Genomic DNA, 24480 nt, shown 5'->3' with positions numbered 1-24480 from the left:
TACTTTATTCATCCCCATGGGGAAATTCAACTTTTGTACACTTTTAATACACTTGTTGTAGCAAAACTAATTACATACAATACTTAACTCAGTAAAAAATATGATATGCATCTAGATCACTATCTCAAAAAGCATTAATAATAGCTTTTAAAAAGTTCTTAAGTCCTGGCGGTAGAATTGTAAAGCCTAATGGCATTGGGGAGTATTGACCTCTTCATCCTGTCATTAAGCTAAGTTGGAAGGAGAAATTTTTCCATACTGATCTATCCCACTGGATATCTAATAGGCAGAACCAGCCTCATTACAAAATAGGGTTAAAATATGTTTTAGTGCTTTCATGTTTTCTATCTACTCAATGTTTGTATTCCCTTGTATCTATTGCCCTATTTCCTGCAGAAGTAAAAAGTGGGTGTTTATTATTTAAGTTACCTGTAACAACATTGTTAGTGTGTCCCCTTGTTTGCCCTCTCTCTCTGGTTCTCTGTGGTCAGTAGTAGATTGTTGCTGTTTGGCCCAGTCCATGATCCAAACTGAAGCCTCATTTACATTCTAGGAAACTAGAATTTTTAAAAAATTATTTTTTGAGTTTTTACAATGCAACAAAACAAAAAAACAATAAAAAAGGTTTATATAGTGCAAAACAAACATATTAAAGTACAATTCATAACAATTAAGCGAAACACCCATAGTAGAAATAGTAGAATGGTATATAGTTACCACCTCACCCTCCCACTACCCAACTCCAAGCCAACCTTACGATATATAAAAAGGTTAATCAGAACTATATCACCACAGAGCTGTATTTATAAAAAGAAGGTATATTGCCTACTACCTAAACTATAATATGTTTACACATAAAAATAACCCATAAATCTTAACTGTAAGAAGCTGGAAGTAAGGGATTTAAATGTGAAAGAAAAAAAGGGAGGGAGGCACCCTTAATATAAATGGGAATTATGAAAATATTCAAGAAAAATTCTCCACACCTTTTGGAACTTTATATCTGAATTAAGAAGTGAATAATGGATCTTTTCAAGGTCTAAGCAGGACATAATGTCTCTGAGCCATTGAGCATGAGTGGGTGGGGCAGCATCTCTGCACCTAAGAAGGATTGCACGTCTGGCCAAAAGAGAGGCGAAAGACAATGTACGACGCTTAGTCAGAGTCAGATGAATGTCAGCTTCTCCCGAAGTACTGAAAAGAGCAATCAGAGGATTAGGTTCCAAATAGAGATTAAGTATGTGAGATAAAGTTTTTAAAAAAACATCTCTCCAGAATTTCTCCAGGCTAGGACAAGCCCAATACATATGAATAAGAAAGGCCTCACCCCCTTTACACTTATTACAACAGGGACTAATATCAGGGTAGAACCACGACAGTTTAGTTTTAGACATATGAGCCCTGTTTACTACCTTGAACTGTAAAAGGCACTGGCGAGCACATAGAGAAGTTGAATTAACGGACTTGAGAATTGAATCCCAAACCTCGTCAGACAAAGGAAAATTTAAATCATGCTCCCAGGCACTTTTAATTTTGTTGAAGTGGGGCTCATTTCAACATCGTTAACGTATCTGGAATAGTAGAAATTAAACCTTTTACCCAATGGATTCATACGAAGAAACAAATCCACAACATTTTTATCGGGCACCTCAGGAAAGTTTGGTATTAAAGGGTTGATAAAATGTCTAATTTGGAGATATCTAAAGAAATGAGTGTTAGGTAAGCCAAGCTTTACAGACAATTGTTCAAGAGTTGCAAAGTGCTTATCTATGAAAAGATCTTCAAAGCCCTTTCTGTGCCAGTCTAGAAATGTTAAATCCTGCATAGAAGGCTGAAAGAGATGATTATGTAGAATAGGACTAGAGAGAGAGAAACCGTGAAGCCCATGATGTTTTCTGAACTGAGCCCATATTCTCAGAGTGTGTCTGATAACTGGATTAACAACTGATTTAGGCAAATGGCAAAGAAGTGCGGATCCAAGAAGCACGGAGATGGAGAGATTCTTATTGGAGTTCAACTCCATTGCCCCCCATATTGGGCAGTCAGACTGATTATAAAAGTAAGACCAAAAGATAAGAGAACATATGTTGGCTGCCCAGTAATATAAACGAAAATTGGGCAAGGCCATACCACCTACCCTTTTAGGTTTTTGAAGGTGAGCTTTATTTAGTTTGGGACATTTGCTCTTCCATAGACAGGACAAAATAATAGAATCTAACCAATCAAAAAAAGCTTTAGACATAAAAATTGGTAAAGATTGAAATAAGTATAAAAATTTAGGAAGAATAAACATTTTAACAACAATAATTTGACCTAACAAAGACATGGACAAGGGTGACCACTGTGCTAAGCTCTATTTTGTATGATTTAAAAGTTTAGTAAAATTTTCTCCAAAAAGACGCTTATAATTTCTTGTTACTGTAATGCTAAGGTAAATAAATTGATTATTTACTACTTTAAAAGGGAGGTTATGAAATCCTAGTGATTGTGCTTCTCTATTTATTGGAAAAAGTTCGCTCTTATGTAAATTAAGTTTGTATCCTGGAGTGATCTGAATGCTGGTGTTCATTTACATTTTGCAAGCAAATCTCTGTGATTTGATAAGAAACAAGCTTTCCAAATGAATTCTAATACTCAAAATTAGTGTGTTGTCAGTAGCAATATCTTTTAACCTTTGCAGTGGTGGGGGAAATACCATTATTATTGGGGACAGCATATTAAAAGTTGCTTCCCAATTGTTCCAATCTCTCTCATAATTTCATTTTCAAATTCCGTATTTAAATATACTAAACACCAATTTCTCTAAATGCTAATTTCTTCCTTTAAAAAGTCAGAATCTCGTATCTGGAGATCAAAATACTCACATTTTTAATACCTTAATCCAGAGTTCATGTGGTTGTTGTAGAAATTAAGCTGTTCTCTTTATCCGATATCAAATCTAAAATAAAAAACAAAGTTTAAAACACAAGCAAGATTAAACTAAAATCCATGCATTAATTTTTTTTCTCCAGAATCCTCACAAAAGACTGAAAAGTTTAGGGAAAAAACTGCTAATTACAATGGTGAAACCCATTTACTAAAGAATAAAGGATAAGACTTGCATTCACATAGCTTCTTTGGGGGGGGGGGGGAATCGCCTCTTAAAAATAAGGATTTGCAATTTTTTTTTCATTTAGTAACAGTGTCTTTCATTAGAACAGTGCAGCACAACACAGGCCCTTTGGCCCATGAATCTGGTTGCATCCTATTGCTTCTGGAGCATAGAATTTATTGAAATGCCATCCCAATACAGAATTAACGAACATGTAACAGCCTTTCATTCACCAGATCCTGTTCCTGCATTTTTTCCTGAAGCCTGTGATGTTTTTGTCATTTCGAACTTACTAATTAGAATGATCTTGTACAATGGGTAGTGATCTTTTAGAATTAATCTGAACCTTCCTGTTGTCCATCCTTGCAGAAAAACTTCGGTGGCCTGAGTTGGAATTGGCCAAAAAATCAATTCTGTTGAATCCCACCGACAAAAATGGCACCAGCCAAGCTAACATCCAGCAAGTCTCTGCCAGCATCCTAAAAGAAATATTTACAGGAAGCAATGGCTATAATGTCCTGTTGTCGTCAAAGGGGGAAAAGAAGCGCATGTCCTCAAACCATCACAAAAAACACCGCAAGTCTGCCAAACCTTCTGCAGTGTTGCGATATAAGGAACGCCGGAACCCCAGTGCCTCTCTCCCGCTGGTTGACGAGGAGTGGTGTCTTGGAAGCAAACGTACACAGTTGCTCATGGGCGGTTTGGTTGCTAGCAGTTCAAAACTCCCCCTTGGCATGTCTGTCGTCGGGAGTGAAATTGGTCTGTCGCAACGGCCAAAAAGCAAGGTTAAAAAGCTTTATTTCTCAAGTCTGCAGAGATCACGGTTGCCAGTTGGACAAGGCAAAGACAGCGAGGGTACCACCCGTAGACTGTGCATCCTAACTGCAGTGAAACCATCAAATGTGGAGAAGGAGAAGATCAAGTTCTTCAAGTCTGAGTTCACCTACAATCCACAGTTTGAATATGCTAACCCAGCCTTGCCCAATGTACTAGCAAGACATAGTGTTGCTTCAGAGAAATTTCTACTGCAGGTATGGTCATGTCTCCAGTAATTGTTCTAGTAATAAAGATGCATTTTCAACGAGATTTAAATGTTTTCTCACCAATCTATTTCTTTAAAGAGACATTTAGCATCAAAAACATTCTTAAATTGATCCTTAGATGAATCAATCCTCAGATCCCCGTTTACAAATGTAATTTATGATCCCATATTATCATGAGGAGGCAGTACATCTGGGACGGAGCATATAAAGTTATGTTAGGCATATATAGAGTAGCCCTGGTGTTCCCAGCCTTCTTTACGCCGCAGACCCCTACCATTAACCAAGGGGTCTGTAGAACCTAGGTTAGGAGCCCCTGGTAGATGGTAAGAATCTTTTAAACCCCAAGATAAAAAGGTCAAATAGTAGAAGAGTTCCATTTAAGGTGAGGGGGGAAAATTTAAAGGAGATATGAGGGGCTGGTTTGACAGGGGTACTGATGAAAGCAGACATAATAGTGGCATTTCAGCGACTTCTCGATAGACATATGTATATAGAGGGATGTAGTGAATAACTCTCGATAATTTTTATAAATTACCTGGATGAAGAAGCGGAAGGATGGGTTAGTAAATATGCTGATGACACTAAGGTTGGAGGTGTTGTGGATAGTGTGGAGGGCTGTCAGAGGTTACAGCAAGACATTGATAGGATGCAAAAATGGGCTAAGAAGTGGCAGATGGAGTTCAACCCAGATAAGTGTGAGGTGGTTTATTTTGGTAGGTCAAATATGATGGCAGAATATAGTATTAATGGTAAGACTCTTGGCAGTGTGGAGGATCAGAGGGATCTTGGGGTCAGAGTCCATTGGACACTCAAAGCTGCTGAGCAGGTTAACTCTGTGGTTAAGAAAGCATATGGCGCATTGGCCTTCATCAATCGTGGGATTGAGTTTAAGAGCTGAGGGGTAATGTTACAGCTATATAGGACCCTGGTCAGACCCCACATGGAGTACTGTGCTCAGATCCATTTGCCTCACTACAGGAAGGATGTGGAAGCCATAGAAAGGGTGCAGAGGAGATTTACAAGGATGTTGCCTTGATTGAGGAGCATGCTTTATGAGAATAGGTTGAGTGAACTTGGCCTTTTTTCCTTGGAGCGACAGAGGATGAGAGGTGATCTGATAGAGGTGTATAAGATGGTGAGAGGCATTGATTGTGTGGACAGTCAGAGGCTTTTTCCCAGGGCAGAAATGGCTAGCACGAGAGGGCACAGTTTTAAGGTGCTTGGAAGCAGGTACAGAGGAGATGCCAGGGGTAAGTTTTTTTTTTTACACAGAGAATGGTGAGTGCATGGAATGGGCTGCCAGCAATAGTGGTGAAGGCAGATACAATAGGGTATTTTAAGAGACTTCTGGACAGGTATATGGAGCTATGGGTAACCCTAGGTAATCTCTCAGGAAGGACATGTTCGGCACAGCTTTGTGGGCCGAAGGGCCTGAATTGTGCTGTAGGTTTTCTATGTTTCTAACTCACCAACTAACACCCCAAAGTTTTTCCGGTGTCTACAAAGCATGGTTCAGTGTAAATGAAGGATTATTCTCAATTTTCTTGCCTGTTACAACTACACAATGCTGCCACCAAACTGTTTTCCAGTGATGGGGAAGTTGGATGCCATGTCATGGCTGTACAATCTCATCTTGCCTGTCACATTCAAGTTTTGTCCTTAAGGTCTCTCCGGCTTTCCACCTCTTGTGTTCTCACTCCATTGTTTCTTTTTGTTTCTTTCTCATGTCTGCTTCTATTGTATTCCTTCATTTAGCCCTCCTCCCCTCTCGCTATATTGGATGTCAAAATGGTGTTCCTTTCAACATGAAGGCACATGCTGGCTTATTTTTGTCATATTTACAAAATACTGTAAATTGCTTTTATTTCCATGCCGTCCAGACAAATCATTCCATGCACAAGTATCTCAGTATTAAAAATGAAAACCATACAGAACACAGTGTTACAGTTCCAGAGAGAGTGCAGGCTGACAAAGCACAAGGGACACATCGTATTAGTTTGATAGATCAAGTGTTCATCTTGGAGTGTATGAGGGGTATGTTGAAAATTCTAACAACAGGTATCAAGCTCATGTTTGAGATTTAGTGATGGATGATTGTTAAATGAAAGTCATAAACAATCCATTGAATAAGCGGTCATTTATTTCCCTTCTAGTGCCTTAAGCAGCTGTTCATTTTGTCTGTGGACTTGTATGAATGGTTGTATATTTTTCCATGTTATGCAACAAAAGCGGTTTTGTTTCAATCCGGCCCACCACATGCAAACAGTTGAACTAATATTGCTAATGCCAAGACCACCCACTAAACTCAACACAGGAGCTGGCCAGCAGTCAGATAGATTATCTGTAATAAAAGTGATTACAGTGGGCTATTCAGGAACTAGAAGCAGCTTGAGAGCAGAAGAGACTGGCCCAGAGAGTGCTGATGGATGAAAAGGGCCTGAAGCGGACATTTGCCAATATGGCGATGACAATATTCCACAGTTGTTGCCAATCTTGTTGTTAAATATCAAGACACCAATGAAGAGGGATTAAGGAAACGGCTCGGGTCTTACAAGTGGCTTAACTTTAAACTGAGTATATCTGTATAATTAATAGCACATTAATTATAGAGTCAAATAGTACATCTAGACTACATACAAGAAATGAGAAAAGTTCATTTGGAGGTCTTTTCGGGATTTTTTATTTTGGGAAAAGAAAATATGCATAGCCAACCATTGGCTGAAGAGATAATAAACTGAGTGGAGAAATTCTGAATGTCATCTCTACTGAGGACAGTGAAAACAGCAGGAGTGCAGATGTTTTACAGGCTTTAGGAAATTTGGCCAAATCAGCTGCAAATTTATCTAGACTGTACGGCCATGAGTTGCATTCCCAGCTTTGTCCCATTTCTATAGCAAAAGGAAATTTTTAAGGTAACTTGAATGTGATAGAAGAACCATACCAGCATCAGACTGGAGGAAAGGGATAATGTTATTAGCTTGCTCTTTTCAAGTCTGCATTAGTACAGGGGATTAGCAGTTGAAACTGTAACACTGGTTCTAAACATACTTCAGAAAATCCATTAACACCTTCAAGGGTTACTATAAACTGAGGACAGTGAAAACTGAAAGAACACGGTTGTTTTGCATGAGCTAGGCAATCTGGACAAATAAGTTGCAAAATTACTTGATTAAAGCTAAAATATTATGTGAACACTGTTGGTAAAACCAGTAAGATATCATCAATCTATTAATTGTTGGATATATCACCAAAGTATGTGGAATCTGTTTACAAAATTAGTTTAACAATATTACTATTCAGACCAATAAAACAGACAAAATTGCTATTATTTGATGTTCTTTAGTGTATGCAGTTTTTATATCTGATCAGTAGTTGATTTTAATAAAGTAACACTGCCTGTGCTTGAAGGATATGTTTTTGCCTTTGCTGAATTTTGAGTTATTTTAGAATAACAGAGTAACATTATGAACAGAAATCAGCCCATTCCTCTCTTGAGTTGTTTCCCCCAACAAAACTGAATCATTTCAGATCTCTACCATCTCTATTTTCTTACCATTGCTCCATATCTCTTGATGATCCTATCAAACAAAAACAAGACTCCAAGTGCAGCCTGACTAGTGTCTTATAAAGCTTCAGCATTATCTCCTTGTTTTTATATTCCATTCCCTTGAAATAAATGCCAACATTGCATGTGCCTTCTTTACCATAGAATCAACCTGTGAATTAACCTTCTTCAAAAAGATGCTGCCTTGCCTACTGCGTTCCACCAGCATTTTTGTGTTACTGGGAATTAGCCTGCTGGGAGTCTTGCACAGGGACTCCTGGGTCCCTCTGCACCTCTGATGTTTGAATTTTCTCCCCATTTAGATAGTAGTATGCACTATTGTTCCTTTTACTAAAGTGCATTAACGTACATTTCAAAACACTCTATTCCATCTGTCACATTTTTGCCCATTCTTCCAATTTGTCTAAGTCCTGCTGCAATTGCATTGCTTCCTCAGCAAAACCTACCTCTCCACATATCTTCATATCATCCACAATCTTTGCCACAAAGCCATCAATTCCACTATCTAAGTCATTGACAAACAAGGTGCAAAGCAGCAGTCCCAATACTGACCCTGAGGACCACCACTAGTCACTAGCAGCCAACCAGAAAAGGCCCCTTTATTCCCACTTGCTTCCTTCTGCTGTCAGCCATTCCACTATCCATGCCAGTATCTTTCCTGGATTTTATCTTGTTAAGCAGCCTCATGAGTGGCACCTTATCAAACGCCCTTTGAAATGATGTAAATAACATCTACTGCCTCGCCTTTGTCCACCCTGCTTCAAGTCAAGTCACTTTTATTGTCATTTCGACCATAACTGCTGGTACAGTAGATAGTAAAAATGAGACAACGTTTTTCAGGACCATGGTGTTACATGACACAGTACAAAAACTAGACTGAACTACATAAAAAAACAACACAGAGAAAGCTACACTAGACTACAGACCTACACAGGACTGCGTAAAGTGCACAAAAACAGTGCAGGCATTACAATAAATAATAAACAGGACAGTAGGGCAAGGTGTCAGTCCAGGCTTCGGGTATTGAGGAGTCTGATAGCTTGGGGGAAGAAACTGTTACATAGTCTGGTCGTGAGAGCCTGAATGCTTCGGAGCCTTTTCCGAGGGAGAAGAGATTGTATGAGGGGTGCACAGGGTCCTTCATAATGCTGTTTCCTTTGTGGATGCAGCGTGTACTATAAATGTCTGTGATGGCGGGGAGAGAGACCCCGATCAGCTGACCTCACTATCTGCTGCAGGGTCTTGCAATCCGAGATGGTGCAATTTCTGAACCAGGCAGTGATGCAGCTGCTCAGTATGCTCTCAATACAACCCCTGTAGAATGTGATGAGGATGGGGGTGGGAGATGGGCTTTCCTCAGCCTTTGCAGAAAGTAGAGACGCTGCTGGGCTTTCTTTGCTATGGAGCTGGTGTTGAGGGACCAGGTGAGATTCTCTGCCAGGTGAACACCAAGAAATTTGGTGCTCTTTACGATCTCTACCGAGGAGCTGTCGATGTTCAGTGGGGAGTAGTCGCTCCGTGCCCTCCTGAAGTTAACAACCATCTCTTTTGTTTTGTTCACATTAAGAGACAGGTTTTTGGCTCTGCACCAGTCCGTAACCGCTCCACCTCCTCTCTGTAAGCTGACTTGTCATTCTTGCTGATGAGACCCACCACAGTCGTGTCATTGGCGAACTTGATGATGTGGTTCAAGCTGTGTGTTGCAGCACAGTCGTGGGTCAGCAGAGTGAACAGCAGTGGACTGAGCACGCAGCCCTGGGGAGCCCCTGTGCTCAGTGTGATGGTGTTGGAGATGCTGCTCCTGATCCGGACTGACTGAGGTCTCCCAGTCAGCAAGTCTAGGATCCAGTTGCTGAGGGATGATTGTGTTGAATGGTGAACTGAAGTCTATGAACAGCATCTGAACGTATGTGTCTTTTTTGTCCAGGTGGGTTAGGGCCAGGTGGAGGGTGATGGCAATGGCGTCATCTGTTGAGCTGTTGGGACGGTACGCAAACTGCAGGGGGTCCAGTGAGGGGGGGCAGCAGGGTCTTGATATGCCTCATGACGAGCCTTTTGAAACACTTCATGATGATGGATGTAAGTGCAACGGGACGGTAGTCATTTAGGCAGGACAGTGAATACTTCTTCAGCACGGGGACGATGGTGGCGGCCTTGAAGCACGTTGGAACAGTGGTGCTGTTCAGGGAGATGTTGAAGATGTCAGTGAGAACATCTGCTAGCTGGTCTGCAAATCCTCTGAGCACTCTACCAGGAATGTTGTCTGGTCCAGCAGCCTTCCTCAAGCGGCCTGATTGTTACTTCCTCAAAGAATTCTAACAGATTTGTCAGGCAAGTTTTCCCTTTACTGAAACAATGTTGACTTTGACTTATTTTATCACTAGTCTCCAAGTACCCCAAAACCTCATCCATAATAATGGACTCCAACACTTTCCCAACCACTGAGGTTAGGTTAACTGGCCTATAATTTCCTCTTTTGTCTTCCTCCCTTCTTAAAGAGTGGAGTGATATTTGCAATTTCTCTGGGATCATGCCAGAATCAAGTGATTCTTGAAAGATCATGACCAATGCATCCGTTATCTCTTCAGCAACCTCCTTCAGGACTCTGGGATGTAGTCCATCTGGTCCAGGTGACTTGTCCACCTAAAGACCTTTCAATTTGCCTAGCACTTTTTCCTTTGGCACTCACTCCTGCTCCCTGACACACTCAGACCTCAGGCATATGGCTACTGTCTTCCACAGTGAAGACTGATGCAAAGTGCCCATTAAGTCATCTCCCATTTCTTTGTCCCCCATTACTACCTCACCAGCATTATTTTCCAGTGGCTCAATGTCAACTCTCACCTCCCCTTTATTCTTCATATAACTGAAAAATCTTTTAGTACCCTGCTTTATATTATTGGCTAGTTTGCCCTCGTATTTCATCTTTACACATACTTTTTTTTAGTTGCATTTTGTTGGATTTTAAAAACTTCCCAATCATCCAACTCCCCACTCACTTCTGTTATCTTGTATGCCCTTTCCTTGGTTTTATGTCATCCTTATGTTGCCACAGTTGCCTAGCCCTGTGATTTGAGAACAATTTCTTCTGTGGGGTGTGTCTATCCTGCACCTTGTGAACTGTTACCAGAAACTTCAGCCATCTCTGCTCTGCCATCAGCCCTCCAGTATCCCTCTCCAATCCACGTGGGTAAGCTCCTTTCTCATGCCTCTGTAATTCCCTTTATTCAGTTGCGATACTGATATATGTGTCTTGTGCTTCTCCCTCTCAAATTGCTGTATAAATTCTATCATATTATGGTCACTGCCCCCTAAGGGTTCCTTTATGTTAAGCTGACTAATAAAATCTGGGTTTTGTTACATGGCACCCAATCTAAGATGGCCTTTCCCTGAGTAGGCTCAAGCACAAGCTGCTCTAAAAAGCCATCTTGTAGGCTTTCAACAAATTCCCTCTCTTGCGATCCAATACCAACCTGATTTTCCCAATTCCTTTGCACATTTAAGTCCCCCACTAAAATTGTGTCATTCCCCTTATTACGTGCCCTTTCCAGCTCCCTTTGCAATCTCAACCCCACATCTTGGCTGCCTATATATGATTCCCATAATGTTTTTTTCACCCTTGCAGTTTCTTAACTCCACCCACAAGGTTTCTACATTCTCTGACCCTTCGTCAACTCTTTCTAAAGATGTAATTCCATCTCTTACCAATAGAGCCAGAACATTGCCAATGCTTTCCTGCCGGTCCTTTCTGTACAGAGTTGCTTTGTTTGGGTCGTCTCTCTTGTATGTAATCCAATAGATCACAATTGCAGATGCTTTTCCACCCGTGCTTTGCAGTACACAGCAGCAGAGTTGCTTCTCTTTTGAAATTTACCACCAGTGAATACTCTGAACATTTGACACAGTTGAAGTCATTGCTGACATTGTTGCAAGGCCAATGTATTGTGGTCATGGTCAAATTAGGATCGAAGGGCTCTTTTATATGTTTAAAATCAGAAGGGTTTTGTTTCAGTTAGGGATATTATTTCTGCTGGTTGGGCAGACAGTAACTCTCAGGTACAAACGTTAGAAAATCCTTCCCTCTGCCACTGCTACTTCTGCTCAGAATCGGAATCAGGTTTAATATCGCTGGCATATGTCTGCATTTGAAATCACCATCTGGCTGCTGTCAGCTCCAGAGATGAGCTGTTATGCTGCTGCTGCTGCAGAAAGCTGACTTCCGCAGCATTTTTACTGGGTCTTTGTATGCCTTCGATTTTTTTTTTTAAAAACTTGAACTTGCTACCCAAATACAGTCCTGGCTGGTCTCCCAGTCTTCATAAACTCCACTCAGCACATACACCCATCCCTTTCCTAGATCTGGTATTTTGTTCCACACTTGGGTTACTAATAGAAAATGGCATGTGTTGCATAAGGGTTGCATTTTTTGTGCAGTAGCAATTTTAATTAAAAAAGAATTGGGCCTAACTCAGTAAAAGTAGCTGTCATCTCTGAGTAAATAGAAGTGGAGAATATTTTCCTCCCTTCGGTGAAAGGAAGAGAATCTATTGATGAACTGTGGCATATTTATACATCTTTGACAGTGATGAAGAATGAAATGCTTTGAATTAGATATAATTAAAAGGGTAATGGACACCATGGGATTAGTGGGTTAACTGGTAGGATATATGCTTCCTTAAGAGCAGTGGTGCAGTGTAATAGTAAATAATTGAGTAGCAACATCGAAATTGAATAACTAGTCCAGAGGACTAGAATTAATTCTGTTTCTTCATGTTGCATCTAAGCAAGGAAACATTACTTTTCATTAAAGAGGAAATCTGATAGCTCTTGCTATGTTTGTGGTCGGCTGGTCTCCATTTTCCTTTAGTTAGAGTTCTAAAAGTGTAACAATAAAGTGACAAACATTTGAAAGTCGGGGTTCTTCATAATTATAGAAGAAGTCATTGTGCAGACAGAAACACTAGAAGTCTAAATTTAGTTCCAACTATTGCTGCTTTAAACATCTTTCTTTCTAAAACAAAATGGACACTGTTACTTTTGACTAGGGGACTATTGTGAACAAGTTTCCAGGATCTACTGAGCATTGACTTCTGTACTAGGCCATACCCCAGAGGATTTTACAGTGAATAAAAACAGGAGCAGAATCTTACCTTGTATAAACGTCCAAAGGTTCATTTATTATCAAAGTATACTACTCTGAAATTCTTCAGTTCTCTGGGTAGCTGTGAAACCAAGAAAGACAGCACAATCATCAACCCCCAAATTCCTCTTTCTGCACAAAAAAAACCGAACAGAACAGATCAGGCACCTGGGCCCCAAATTCCTCTTCCCACACAAAAAAAAATGAAGATTGGTTGAAAAAACACAGCATGTAAGAACTATAAGACTGACAAAAAAGGGTCTATATTCAAAGTTCATATCCAAAATACAGGAAAAAAATCCTAGGCAACACTCTTCGGGTGCAGCAGCAGGCTTTTCCCGTCTCTGGTACAGAGCAGCTAATCACAAAGGCAGCCAGTGCTCACCCTCTGCACTCGCTTTGATGCTTCAGTCACCCTCGTGGCTTTAATCGGTGAACAATGGAAGCTATAATTGGCTAAATGGGGCCAAACATCGGCTTATGCCCCATCCTGCAGCCTGCCCGCTACGAAGTTGGCACACGCTGCCTCGGGAGCACCCAAACCTCGTCCAAGCTTCTGCAGTTGCCTTGATGTTTCACTCGCCTTCGTCGCTTTAATCAGTAAACAATGGAAGCTGTAATTGGTGAAATGGGGTCAAATATCGGCTCACATGCCATCCCGCGGCCTTCTCGTCATTAGGTTCACTCACGCTGCCTCTGCCTCCCAGAATCCCCTCAGAGGCTGCAGCGTGCCCAAACACCCAAACGACATCCTGTCAGCAAAACACAGGCTTCAGCTGTTCCAGAGTCACATTCATGGCAAGAAACCAACATAAAAGGCATAAATGAAGTGAAAAAGATGGTTTCATGATCTATCCAGTAGATGTTGACATGAGCTTGAAGTAATGGATTCCCACATGAAATTCTGACAGAACCACCAGCCACAGTGAGCACAATCCAGAACGCAGCAACACAGTATAGTCCAACCTATGAAATCCTACAGCATTGAAGAAGATTATTTGGCTTATTTTCAAAGAGCTAGTTAATTGGTTTCCTTCTCTTTCTGTGAAGTCTAGTAGTTCTCACTCAGATGCAATTGTCTTTTATTTTCTCCTGCATCTTAGATTATTTCTTTTTATGTGAAATTAATTCCCTCCATACTCTATTTCATATGTGGAAAGTCTAAAAAGCTGCAATATGGACATCTAAAATGAAAGTAAAGTATACTCTGAACATGCAGCAGGTCAGGCAGAATCTGTGGAGAGAGAAAGATGATGTTTCAGGGTGATGATCTTTCATCAGAACTACTGGGACAAAGATCATTGACCCGAAACATTTAACTCTTTTTCTCTCTCCATAAATGTTGTATGGCCTGCTGAGAATAACAAGTATTTTCTATTTCTATTCATCCAGCATCTGTATCTGTCACACTCTGTGTATCTCAAGTATGTTACTTTACAGATTTGGGTAAGAACTGAATACGTGCTTCATCTCTAGCTGGTTTATCTCTGTGTTGCGGGTGATTGATTAGATCTACTGTAATAACCAACATAAATAACACTGTGAAATGTGAGAGGCAGAAACTGGAAGCAAGCTGCCGGGGAATGGGAGTGCAACATTCCTCTGGGAGGGGGAGAACTAGCAGTTGAATTTTCCTGAAAAATTGGCAAAAGCATGACATTTGATTTGATTTGGGGGGTGGGATTTCCCTGAATCAAATATTGCATAAAGTATTTCTGACTAAATAATTTCATGCATAAAATTAAGCTGGGAACCTTCTTATGAATTTGCTGCTGGACTTGAAAGTAGCAAGGGATTTATTCAAAATGAGCATGGCCTCTGGGGAACTTCAGTCTGGCTGCATGGCTCTCTGACACAGTTTAGTTGATGCTTAGGAGCGAGAATGTGATGCTTGCATTTACAGTCAGAGCCAGTGGTCAATGAGCTGTGCCTTACTGAGGCATGTTAGAACATGGTAATTTAAACAGTAACCTGGAATGTTTCATGAGACATTATTTTTTTTAAAAAAAAGATACCTGTTTATGTGAAGTACAAGGAGCAAGGTCTAATTACAGAGTACCGGTACTTTCTCAGTGGGTTGCTGATGGGTGTGTTGTTTCTCCAAGTTGACGTTATTCAGTCAGATGATGTTTTGATTCAAAATATTGGGCTTCAGATGTAATTCTTTCCTACTTGCATTCACAGTTTGTATCAACAGGGGTCATAGTCAGAAAGCAGCTACAGTATTAAGAGGCAACATGAAATTGTATTGGCTCTTTTTAATGTAGTAAGTATCCTGAAATGCTACATGGTTTATCAAGGGAAATCTTTCACTGGTCCTCATTAAGAGAAATTAAGATGGGTGACAAATAACTTACATTTTTTTAGGGAGGATGATAAACAGGCAGATAATGTCTGTGGGGAAATAGTATAAACGTAAAGCAGTAATAAACAGATCAATACTGAAACTCCTATTACCTTGCCGCCTTTACCTTTCATCCAGACTCTGTGCCCAGCTCTGGCTGGAGAGTTTTCTATGAGACACTGACTCATTTCACACAGGTTTTCTTTGTATATGTAATTCATCTTTCTCTAAGAAAATGATTTGTTTTCAGGTCTTAGGATTTCAAAGTCACAGTTTGGGATCCTTCAATTATTCCATCAGTTTTTATTGTTACGGTCTATGGACATTTACTCCTTGAGTATCTGTAGTTGATTTAATTGGGCAATTTCCTTTTTGAATCTAACATCTTGGTGATATTAGAAAGTGCAATTTGAATAGGTGAATCAGCTTTGAGAGAATAGATGGACTTGGATCTACGTAATAATCATATGCTGAAGATTTTCTCAACTAAGAATTTCCTCACCTTGTGTCTGAATCCAATGTAGACTAAATAACTATGATTAGGCCACAACTCTTACTGTATCCTGGAATTGTAAACAGCAAACAGCATAGTGGGGTGTGTCAGGAATGGACAGGAGGAGGAGTATAGGAAACTGATACAGGACTTTGTGATATGGTGCAACTCAAACTACCTGCATCTCAATATCACCAAGACCAAGGAGATGGTGGTGGACTTTAGGAGATCTAGGCCTCATATGGAGCCAGTGATCATTAATGGAGAATGTGTGGAGCAGGTTAAGACCTACAAATATCTGGGAGTACAGTTAGACGAGAAGCTAGACTGGACTGCCAACATAGATGCCTTGTGCAGGAAGGCACAGAGTCGACTGTACTTCCTTAGAAGGTTGGCGTCATTCAATGTCTGTAGTGAGATGCTGAAGATGTTCTATAGGTCAGTTGTGGAGAGCGCCCTCTTCTTTGTGGTGGCGTGTTGGGGAGGAAGCATTAAGAAGAGGGACGCCTCACGTCTTAATAAGCTGGTAAGGAAGGCGGGCTCTGTCGTGGGCAAAGTACTGGAGAGTTTAACATCGGTAGCTGAGCGAAGGGCGCTGAGTAGGCTACGGTCAATTATGGAAAACTCTGAACATCCTCTACATAGCACCATCCAGAGACAGAGAAGCAGTTTCAGCGACAGGTTACTATCGATGCAATGCTCCTCAGACAGGATGAAGAGGTCAATACTCCCCAATGCCATTAGGCTTTACAATTCAACCGCCAGGACTTAAGAACTTTTTAAAAGCTATTATTAATGCTTTTTGAGATAGTGATTTAGATGCATATCATATTTTTTACTGAGTTAAGTATTGTATGTAATTAGTTTTGCTACAACAAGTGTATGGGACATTGGAAAAAAAGTTGAATTTCCCCACGGGGATGAATAAAGTATCTATCTATCTATCTATCTAAACTAGGCGAATTCCTGGGTACTGTGATCCGACATTTGAAGTTGCAAGCAACTCTTTGTTTTCTTGGTTGGCCAGTAGATGGTGCTGTTGATATTTCTAATGCAGTGCAGTAAATAGTCAAGGAAGTCTATGGAAAATTACACTCCGTGGCCACTTTATTAGGTACTTTCCTATACCTAATAAATAAACTACTTGAGTGTATGTTCCTGGTCTTCTGTTGCTGTAGCCTGTCCACTTCAAGGTTTTGTTTGGAGATTCTCTTCTGCACACTAGTGTTGCAATGCATGGTTATTTGTGTTACTCTCACATTCCTGTCAGCATGAACCAGTCTCCTCTGACCTCCCTTATAAACAAAGTGTTTCGCGCACAGATCTGCTGCTTTCAGGATGTTGTTTTGTTTTTGTTTTTCGCACCACCCGCTGTAAACTCTAGAGACTGCTGTGTGTGAAAACCCCAGAAGATCAAGTTCAAGTTTAATTATCATTCAACAAATCATGAATATAGTCAAACAAAACAGGATTCCTCTGGGGCAAGGTGCAAAACACATTACATACAGCACATGACACATAGCACATATGGTTATGATTTCAGAAAAGCATACAGTCACAAAGAAAAAATGTGGCCCAAGTCCCTGAGTGTATATAACTGTACTTTGTCCAAATTGTTCTTCCACCAAATGAACCCTGGAGGGCAGCACCAATGGGAGGAGCCAACCCCCGCCCCCATATGGATTCCAGCACACCCGACAGTGATCCCTGCTCTCTCTTTCTCTCATCACCTTGACTTTTCCTCTGAGCGAATGCAGTTTCTGAGGTGCTCACACCACCCTGCTGGCACCAACAATCATTCCAGTCAAAGTCACTTGGATTGCATTTCTTCCTCATTCTGATGTTTGGTCTGAAAAACAACTGATCCTCTTTACCATGCTTTATGCATTGAGTTGCTGCCACATGATTGGCCTATAAGATATTCATATTAATATACAAGTGTACCATGAAACAGACGGAAACTGAACTCCTTTAAGAGTTAGGCTGAACTATAGAGGACAAGGAGGAGGTCTGGCTCCTGCACATGTAGCACGCAGGCCCACAGCTGTGTGGACACGCCCTGGTGCTCATGAACCAGATCCCCAGCTCTGGGTAAATAGCCCCACTGCTTTGTGGGTAGCCTCAGGAGAGATGAAGTCTACGGGAGTGAACCCAGAGAGCAGATCCGGAGTGGAGCCCCTAAGCGGACTGGACATCATTGAACATCCTTACAGCAGCTCCTGCAGCTGAACTGGTGCCAAACATATTGCTTCATAAGCTTTCCTTTGGACTACCCTGGTGAGGCCGAGAGGGGGATCTTGACGACTGGGTATCTCAGGATCTCCATACCTTCCACCCAGGCTTGTGTTGATGTTTACCCATTGTCCTTCGAGACAGATGGATGCCAACAACCAATAGGTTTACTTAATAAAATAGCCACAGAGTGTATAATTGACATCTGGAGCCTGAAAATCAGCAAGACCATGTTTTTATTTCCTTGATTATACATTGATATAGTGTCTACAAATACCACATCCCAACTCGGGCTTTAGTTCTGAATTGAATTAAATGTTATCATTTTGCCACAGATAGTGAAAATCCAATAGGCTGTTCTGGAGGCTTCAGCTTAAGCCCCTATTCATTTTCTTAAGTGTACATATAAAGAGAAATAACTATGGAATGATTAGTAAAGATTGGTAACCTGATGCAATGGAAGTGAACTCTGAAGACATACTGGTTGCATGCAGGGAACAGTGACAATATAGTTAAATATTTCACTGTAGAAGTTTTCCTTGAATTTCTTCTCCAGAAATTAAGTATTTTCCCTGTTCATTTCAAGTTCAAGTTTAAGTATCATTCAACCGTACATGAATACCCATGATGCAGTCAAACGAAACAGTGTTCCTTTGGAGCCAAGGTGCAAAGCACAGTGCTAACAGTATACGCAGCATATAGCGCATTTAAGATGGCAGTAAACATACAGTCATGCAAAACAATATAATGTAGCCTTGGTCCCTGAATCTATGAATGTTATCGGCAAGAGCGAGCCCACAGCAGTCTGCCAACAAATGCAATCTAGCTTGGACACTGAATGGACACTAGAGGGCAGAACAAATGCCAGAATGTTGCTGTGACACACCACCTCCAGGCGTCGAATCTGACGCCTCTCTCCTGAACAGGGGCAAACAGGTGACACTGCCTAGGTGGCACAACTCCCCCGTCATCGATCCCGCCTGTGAACCGGACGTGTGACATTCCACATTACTACTGTTCAACAGGGTCTGATATGACAGAATGGGAATGAGAAGTAGAGTTGAAATGGGTGGCCACCGGGAATTCTGCTTTTGCGGAGAAAGGAGCGAAAGTAGTCTCCCAATCTACGTTGGGTCTCACTGATATACAGGAGGGAGTACTGGATACAATAGATGACCCCAGCAGACTCAGAGGTGAAGTCAACAGAAAGTACACTGCAGATGCTGTGGTCAGATCCACACGTACTAACAAGCTGGATGAACTCAGCAGGTCGGGCAGCATCCGTTGAAATGAGATGAAGTGTTGCCTCAGCTGGAAGGACTGTTTGAAGCTCTGAATGGTAGTGAGGGAGGAGGTGTAGGGGACAGGTGTAGCACTTGTTCAGCTTACAAGGGTAAGTTCCAGGAAGGAGATCAGTGGGGAGGGGCATATGAACCACGGAGTCGTGTAGGGAACGATCCCTGCGGCAAGCAGAAAGTGGGGGGGGGGGGGGTTGGTGCGGAGAGAAAGATGTGCTTGGTGGTGGGATCCCATTGGAGATGGCAGAATTTAAGGAAAATTATGTGCTGGATATGGAGATTTGTGAAATGGTAGGTGAGGACAAGAGGAACCCTATCTCTGGTGGGGTGGTGGGAGGATGGGGTGAGGGCAGACGTGTGAAATGGAAGAGATGCGGTTGAGGGCAGTGGTTGATAGTGGAGGAAGGAGGACCTCTCAGTTGTTCTGAAATTAAAAGCCTCAATGAAAAGGACAGATGCAGTGGAGGCAGAAGGACGGAGAAAAGGGAATGGCATTTTTACAAGCAACAGGGTGGAAAAAGGAATAGTTAAGGTAGCTGTGAGAATCAGTGGGTTTATAAAAGATATCAGTAGACAGACTGACTCTAGAGGTGGAGACAGAGATCAAGAAAGGGGAGAGAAGTGTCAGAAATGGACCATGTAAATTTGAGGGCGGAGTGGAATTTGGTGGCAGAGTTAATGAGCTCAGCATGAGTATAGGAAGCAGCTCCAGTGCAGTTGTCAGTATAGTATAGAAAGAGTTGGGGAGCGATGCTAGTGAGGCTTGGAGCATGGACTGTTTCACATAGCTGATGAAAAGGCAGGCATAGCTGGGACCCATGCAAGTACCCATGGCTACCCCTTGGGTTTGAAGGAAGTGGGAGGAGCTGAAGGAGAAATTGTTAAGGGTGAGGACTGTTCTGCCAGACAGAGGAGAGTGGTGGTGGTGGAGAACAGGTTGGGTCAATTGTCCAGAGAGAAGCAGAGAGCTTTAAGGCCTTCCTGATGGCCACTGCTCTGTTAGCCTGTTGGGGTCATCTGCTGTATCCAGTGCTCCCAGTGTTGGCCTCCTGTGTATCGAAGAGACCCAACGTAGATTAGGGGACAGCTTCATCAAACCTGTGCTCTGTCCACCACAAAATGTGGGATTTCCTGGTGGCCACCTCTTTCAATTCTACTTCCCTTTCCCATTCCAATATGCCAGTCCATGGCCCCCTCTACTGCCACGATAAGGTTGGAGGAGCAACACCTTGTATTTCATTTGGGTAGCCTCCAAACTGCTGGCATGAACATCGATTTCTCAAACTTCCAAGGATTGCCCTCTCCCTCCTCTCCTTCACCATTCCCCATCTCACACCTTCTCTTACTTGCCTATCACCTCTCTAGTGCTCCTCCCCTCTCCTTTTTTCCATGGTCTTCTGTCCTCTCCTGTCAGATTCCCCCTTCTCCAGCTCTTCCACTAATCAACTTACCAGATCTTTAGTTCACTCCTCCCCCTCTCCCAGTTTCACCTATCATCTACCACCTTGTACTACTTCCTCTCCTCCCTCCACCTCATTCTGTCCTCTTTTCCCCCCTTCCTTTCTCGTCCTGATGAAGGGTCATGGCCCAAACTGATAACTCTTTATGCCCATGCATAGATGCTGCTGAGCTTCTCCACCACATTGTGTGTATTGCTCCAACACCTCTCTACAGCAGGCAGCAACATGGCTTGCACGAAGTCCAGCTCCTCCAGCAAGTCCACCCACAAAAACCATAAAACGTAACAGCAGAATTAGGCCATTTGGCACATCGAGTCTGTTCTGCCATTCCATCATGGCTGATTTATTATACTTCTCAATCCCGTTCTCCTGCTTTCTCCCCATAACCTTTGACACCCTGACTAGTTGGGAGCCAATGAACTTCTGCTTTAAATATACTCAATGACTGGGCCTGTGTGGCAGTGCATTCCACAGATTCACCACCCTCTGACTAAAGGAATTCCTCCTCATCTCCGTCTAAATGGATGTCCTTCTCTTCTGAGGTTGAGTCCCCTCATTCTAGCCTCCTTCACTGTAGGAAACATCCTGTACATGACCAGGTTCTCTAGGCCTTTGACTATTCAATAGATTTCAATGAGACCCACACCTCCCCCCACCCTATTCTTCTGAAGTCCAGTGAGTAGAGGCCCAGAGCCATCAAATGCTCCTCATACCTTAACCCTTTCGTTCCTGGGATCATTCTCGTGAACCCCCTCTGCTCTCTCTCCAATACCAGTACATTCTTTCTTAGATAAGGAGCTGATCATAATTCTCAAAGTGTTGTCTGACCAATATCTTATAAAGCTTCAGCAATATAACTCTGCTTTTATATTCTAGTTCTCTCAGATTAAATGCTAACATTGTATTTGCTTTCTTTACCACTGACTCAAATTGCAAATTAATCTATAGGGAATCCTGCACAAGGACTCCAAAATCTCTTTACACCTATTTCTGAATTTTCTCCCCATTTTCTCTCTGACCTTTGCCTTCTTCCCTTCTTAAAGAGCGGAGTGACATTTGCGATTTTCCAGTTCACTGGAAGTATCCCAGAATCCAATGAAACTTGAAAGATCACTACTACTGTCTCCAGAATCTCCTCAGCTACCTCTTTCACAACCCTGGGCAGTAGTTCAGATGACTTATCTACCTTCAAGCTTTTCATTTCTGCCCCTTGAAGCTCTTGAATTTCTAAACCTATGAGGACACTTTCCGGCAGCATTATCAAACAGAACTCCAAGCCCTGGCAGCTAAAAATATGGACAATTGCAAAGCAGATAATTTCAAAGCAGTTAAATTGACAAATGGGTGGGAAACCAGAATTAGAGGAACATAGCTATTTCTAAAGGAGATGACATCTGCTACTGGGAGAACAAGCTGTACGCTGTGTGAGGTCAACGCAGCAATTGTCCGCCTCTAGCTTTGGGCCAGTTGATTAATGCCAGGGGCACAAATCTCCCTGGTATTACATAAATACAGAGATTGCATTAATTTTTTCATCACTATTTTAAAAGCACCGCCTAGTAACCTCTTCAAAAAGTAATTGCTACCCAGCCCTGGAGTACTTGGCCCAGTTGACAAAAAAAAACAACATTGTGAAATGATTTATACATGGGTGTGAGCAATCATTATTTTCTAGAGGAGGACACAATCAGTAATATGCTGAATTTAATACAGGGGTGTTCAAATTCATTGCTGTTCTTTTAAAACTTGGTAATTCTTAATTGCATGAAAAGGTTAGACTCCATTTCGCCCATTCAATCTTGATTAAGCATGAAGATTCTAAAATTACCAAAGTTACTAGATTACTAAATAAAATTACTAAAATCACTAATAAATGTCAACTGATGTACCCGGGAGAGCATTCTGACTGATTGCATCACTGTCTGGTGTGGAGACACCAGTGCACAGGGTTGTAAGAGGTTTCAGCCAGCCAGCTCATCAAGGGCTCATGCCTGCCCACCATCTTCAAAGGGCGGTGTCTCAAGAAGGCAGCAGCTATCATTAAGGATTCTCACTGTCCAGTACATGCCCTCTTCTCATTACTACCAAGGAGGAGGTACAGAAGCTTGAAGACCTACACTCAATGTTTTAGGAGCAGCTTCTTCCCCTCTGCCATCGGATTTCTGAACAGCCTATTAATGCTACATCACTATTCCTCTTTTGGATATTTAGTTATTTTCTGTTATTGTAACTTGTGGTAATTTATTATGCCTGCACTGTACTGCTGCGACAAGACCAGCTTCGTGCCTAAAACGTCAATGCCAATAAACCTGATTCTGGTTGTGTCTCAATGGTTACATTGACTTCAATTCTCCAATCCACACTGCACCCTTAACTCTTGTTTTTGTAATTCTGAAGGCTTGGGGTGTGATGGCAGAGTTTCATTAAATGCTGAATTAAAAAGCTGTGACAGCTGAGTGGTTTTAAGGCACAGTTACATGTGTGTGATCAAAGTCATGTGCAGCTCGAACCAAAAGGAGTTTCTCGTACAGTTTCTCGTTCCCTAAATAACATTACAGGAATCCGACAACTTTCACAGTCTCTACTGTGATGCCAGATAGCTAAACTGAACTGAACACAGTCGCACGATCGATATTTTGGGATTTCAGCTTTAATCTAATGCTACTTTGTTAACCATTGCACTACCGTCCCGATTCTCAGACAGAACATTTCAGTACAAGAAGGTCCATGTCCACCATGATGACAAACTAAAATAATCCCATCTCCCTGTACATAATCATATTCCTTCATTCCCTACATGTTCACATGCTTGACTAATGCCACTGTCGTATGCATTTCCATCTTCCTGACATTAGATGTTCCTGGTCGGAATGAGCTACTACAGTATTACTAACCACGTATAAACATTTCACACAGACTGACATCAAATTCCTATTTGTTTAGAATTCACAGCATGGCGAAATGCATACCATTACTGAATGTAGAATATATACTGTAGAAATTTTCCTTGCTGCTTGTATTTTGCCCTGACTGTCCGACAGCCAACTATCCCACCCTGCTCCCTAAACTTTAGGTGGCTTCATATCCCTTAGAGCACCAGAAACATCTTTTGACATACTTACCTCCTTACAAAAGTTTGGTTGCAATGAATTAGCCATTTCAGAAGAATTTCTGAGGGTGTTTCCTACTGTGAGTCATCTGCATTGATTGTATAATCCCAGACAGCAGCTGTATGATGCTGTTCTCTGAGCATTTGGGGTGGTCCCTACAGTACACTGCCGAGTGATGGGTGTGTCCTGATGGCCCTCTGTTCTCTGAGTGACTCAAAAGCATTGCAAGCTGCAGGCAGATGCACGGCCGCTATCTGTTTACATACAGGTTGCTAGTGACTATTTCAGAAAGGCCAAAATCCATGGAAAACGCTGCAGTAAATTATTTAATCTCGTGCTGACCTTTCAGAGAAGAGGCTGTGTGCAGACCCTTTGATAGCTACTGTACCTCTTTCCCAACCCCTGCACAATGTGCTGCTGCCCCTGTTGTGAGTTAATTAAGATTATGCATTTCTCCTAAAAGTTGCAGCTTCTGCAGGCAGTGGAGCAAATGTCAGTCATGTTTGGGAAATTGTGTTTGGGCTAATTGTCCAATGACGCCAATCAACTTGGAATTGATTACCAGTTAGATTTAATGTGTACAAGATTGGGTTTAATCTCTCAGATAATTCATCAGTGCAGCACTGTTACAAATGTCATGCAGAAAATATGCTGATATTTTGACTGTAAAGTTTCGTCAGTGTTTATTGCAACTCTTAGTGTAT

At 41.7% G+C, this 24480-nt stretch overlaps 1 protein-coding gene and 1 long non-coding RNA gene across 5 annotated transcripts in view; one reads left to right on the top strand and one right to left on the bottom strand.

The window, feature by feature from the left end:
* The window catches only part of matcap2 (microtubule associated tyrosine carboxypeptidase 2), a 61987-nt gene that overhangs the window by 10116 nt on the left and 27391 nt on the right, over positions 1-24480 (top strand). For all 4 annotated transcript variants that reach the window (XM_073024047.1, XM_073024045.1, XM_073024046.1 and 1 more), the window contains exon 3: positions 3461-4122. In XM_073024047.1, coding sequence (XP_072880148.1) covers positions 3461-4122 — 662 coding nt within the window. The remainder of the gene's footprint in view (positions 1-3460; positions 4123-24480) is intronic.
* On the bottom strand, positions 441-23888 carry LOC140713670 (uncharacterized). The gene is made up of 3 exons (XR_012095703.1): positions 23789-23888; positions 2865-2938; positions 441-557 (listed from the first exon to the last, which is right to left on the bottom strand). It is a non-coding gene; the product is annotated as an uncharacterized lncRNA (long non-coding RNA).

The sequence above is a fragment of the Hemitrygon akajei genome, chromosome 20, assembly GCF_048418815.1.
Source record: "Hemitrygon akajei chromosome 20, sHemAka1.3, whole genome shotgun sequence".
Taxonomy (NCBI): domain Eukaryota; kingdom Metazoa; phylum Chordata; class Chondrichthyes; order Myliobatiformes; family Dasyatidae; genus Hemitrygon; species Hemitrygon akajei.
Note: the sequence above shows the minus strand (reverse complement) of the source record. Positions and strands in the feature narration are given on the sequence as shown.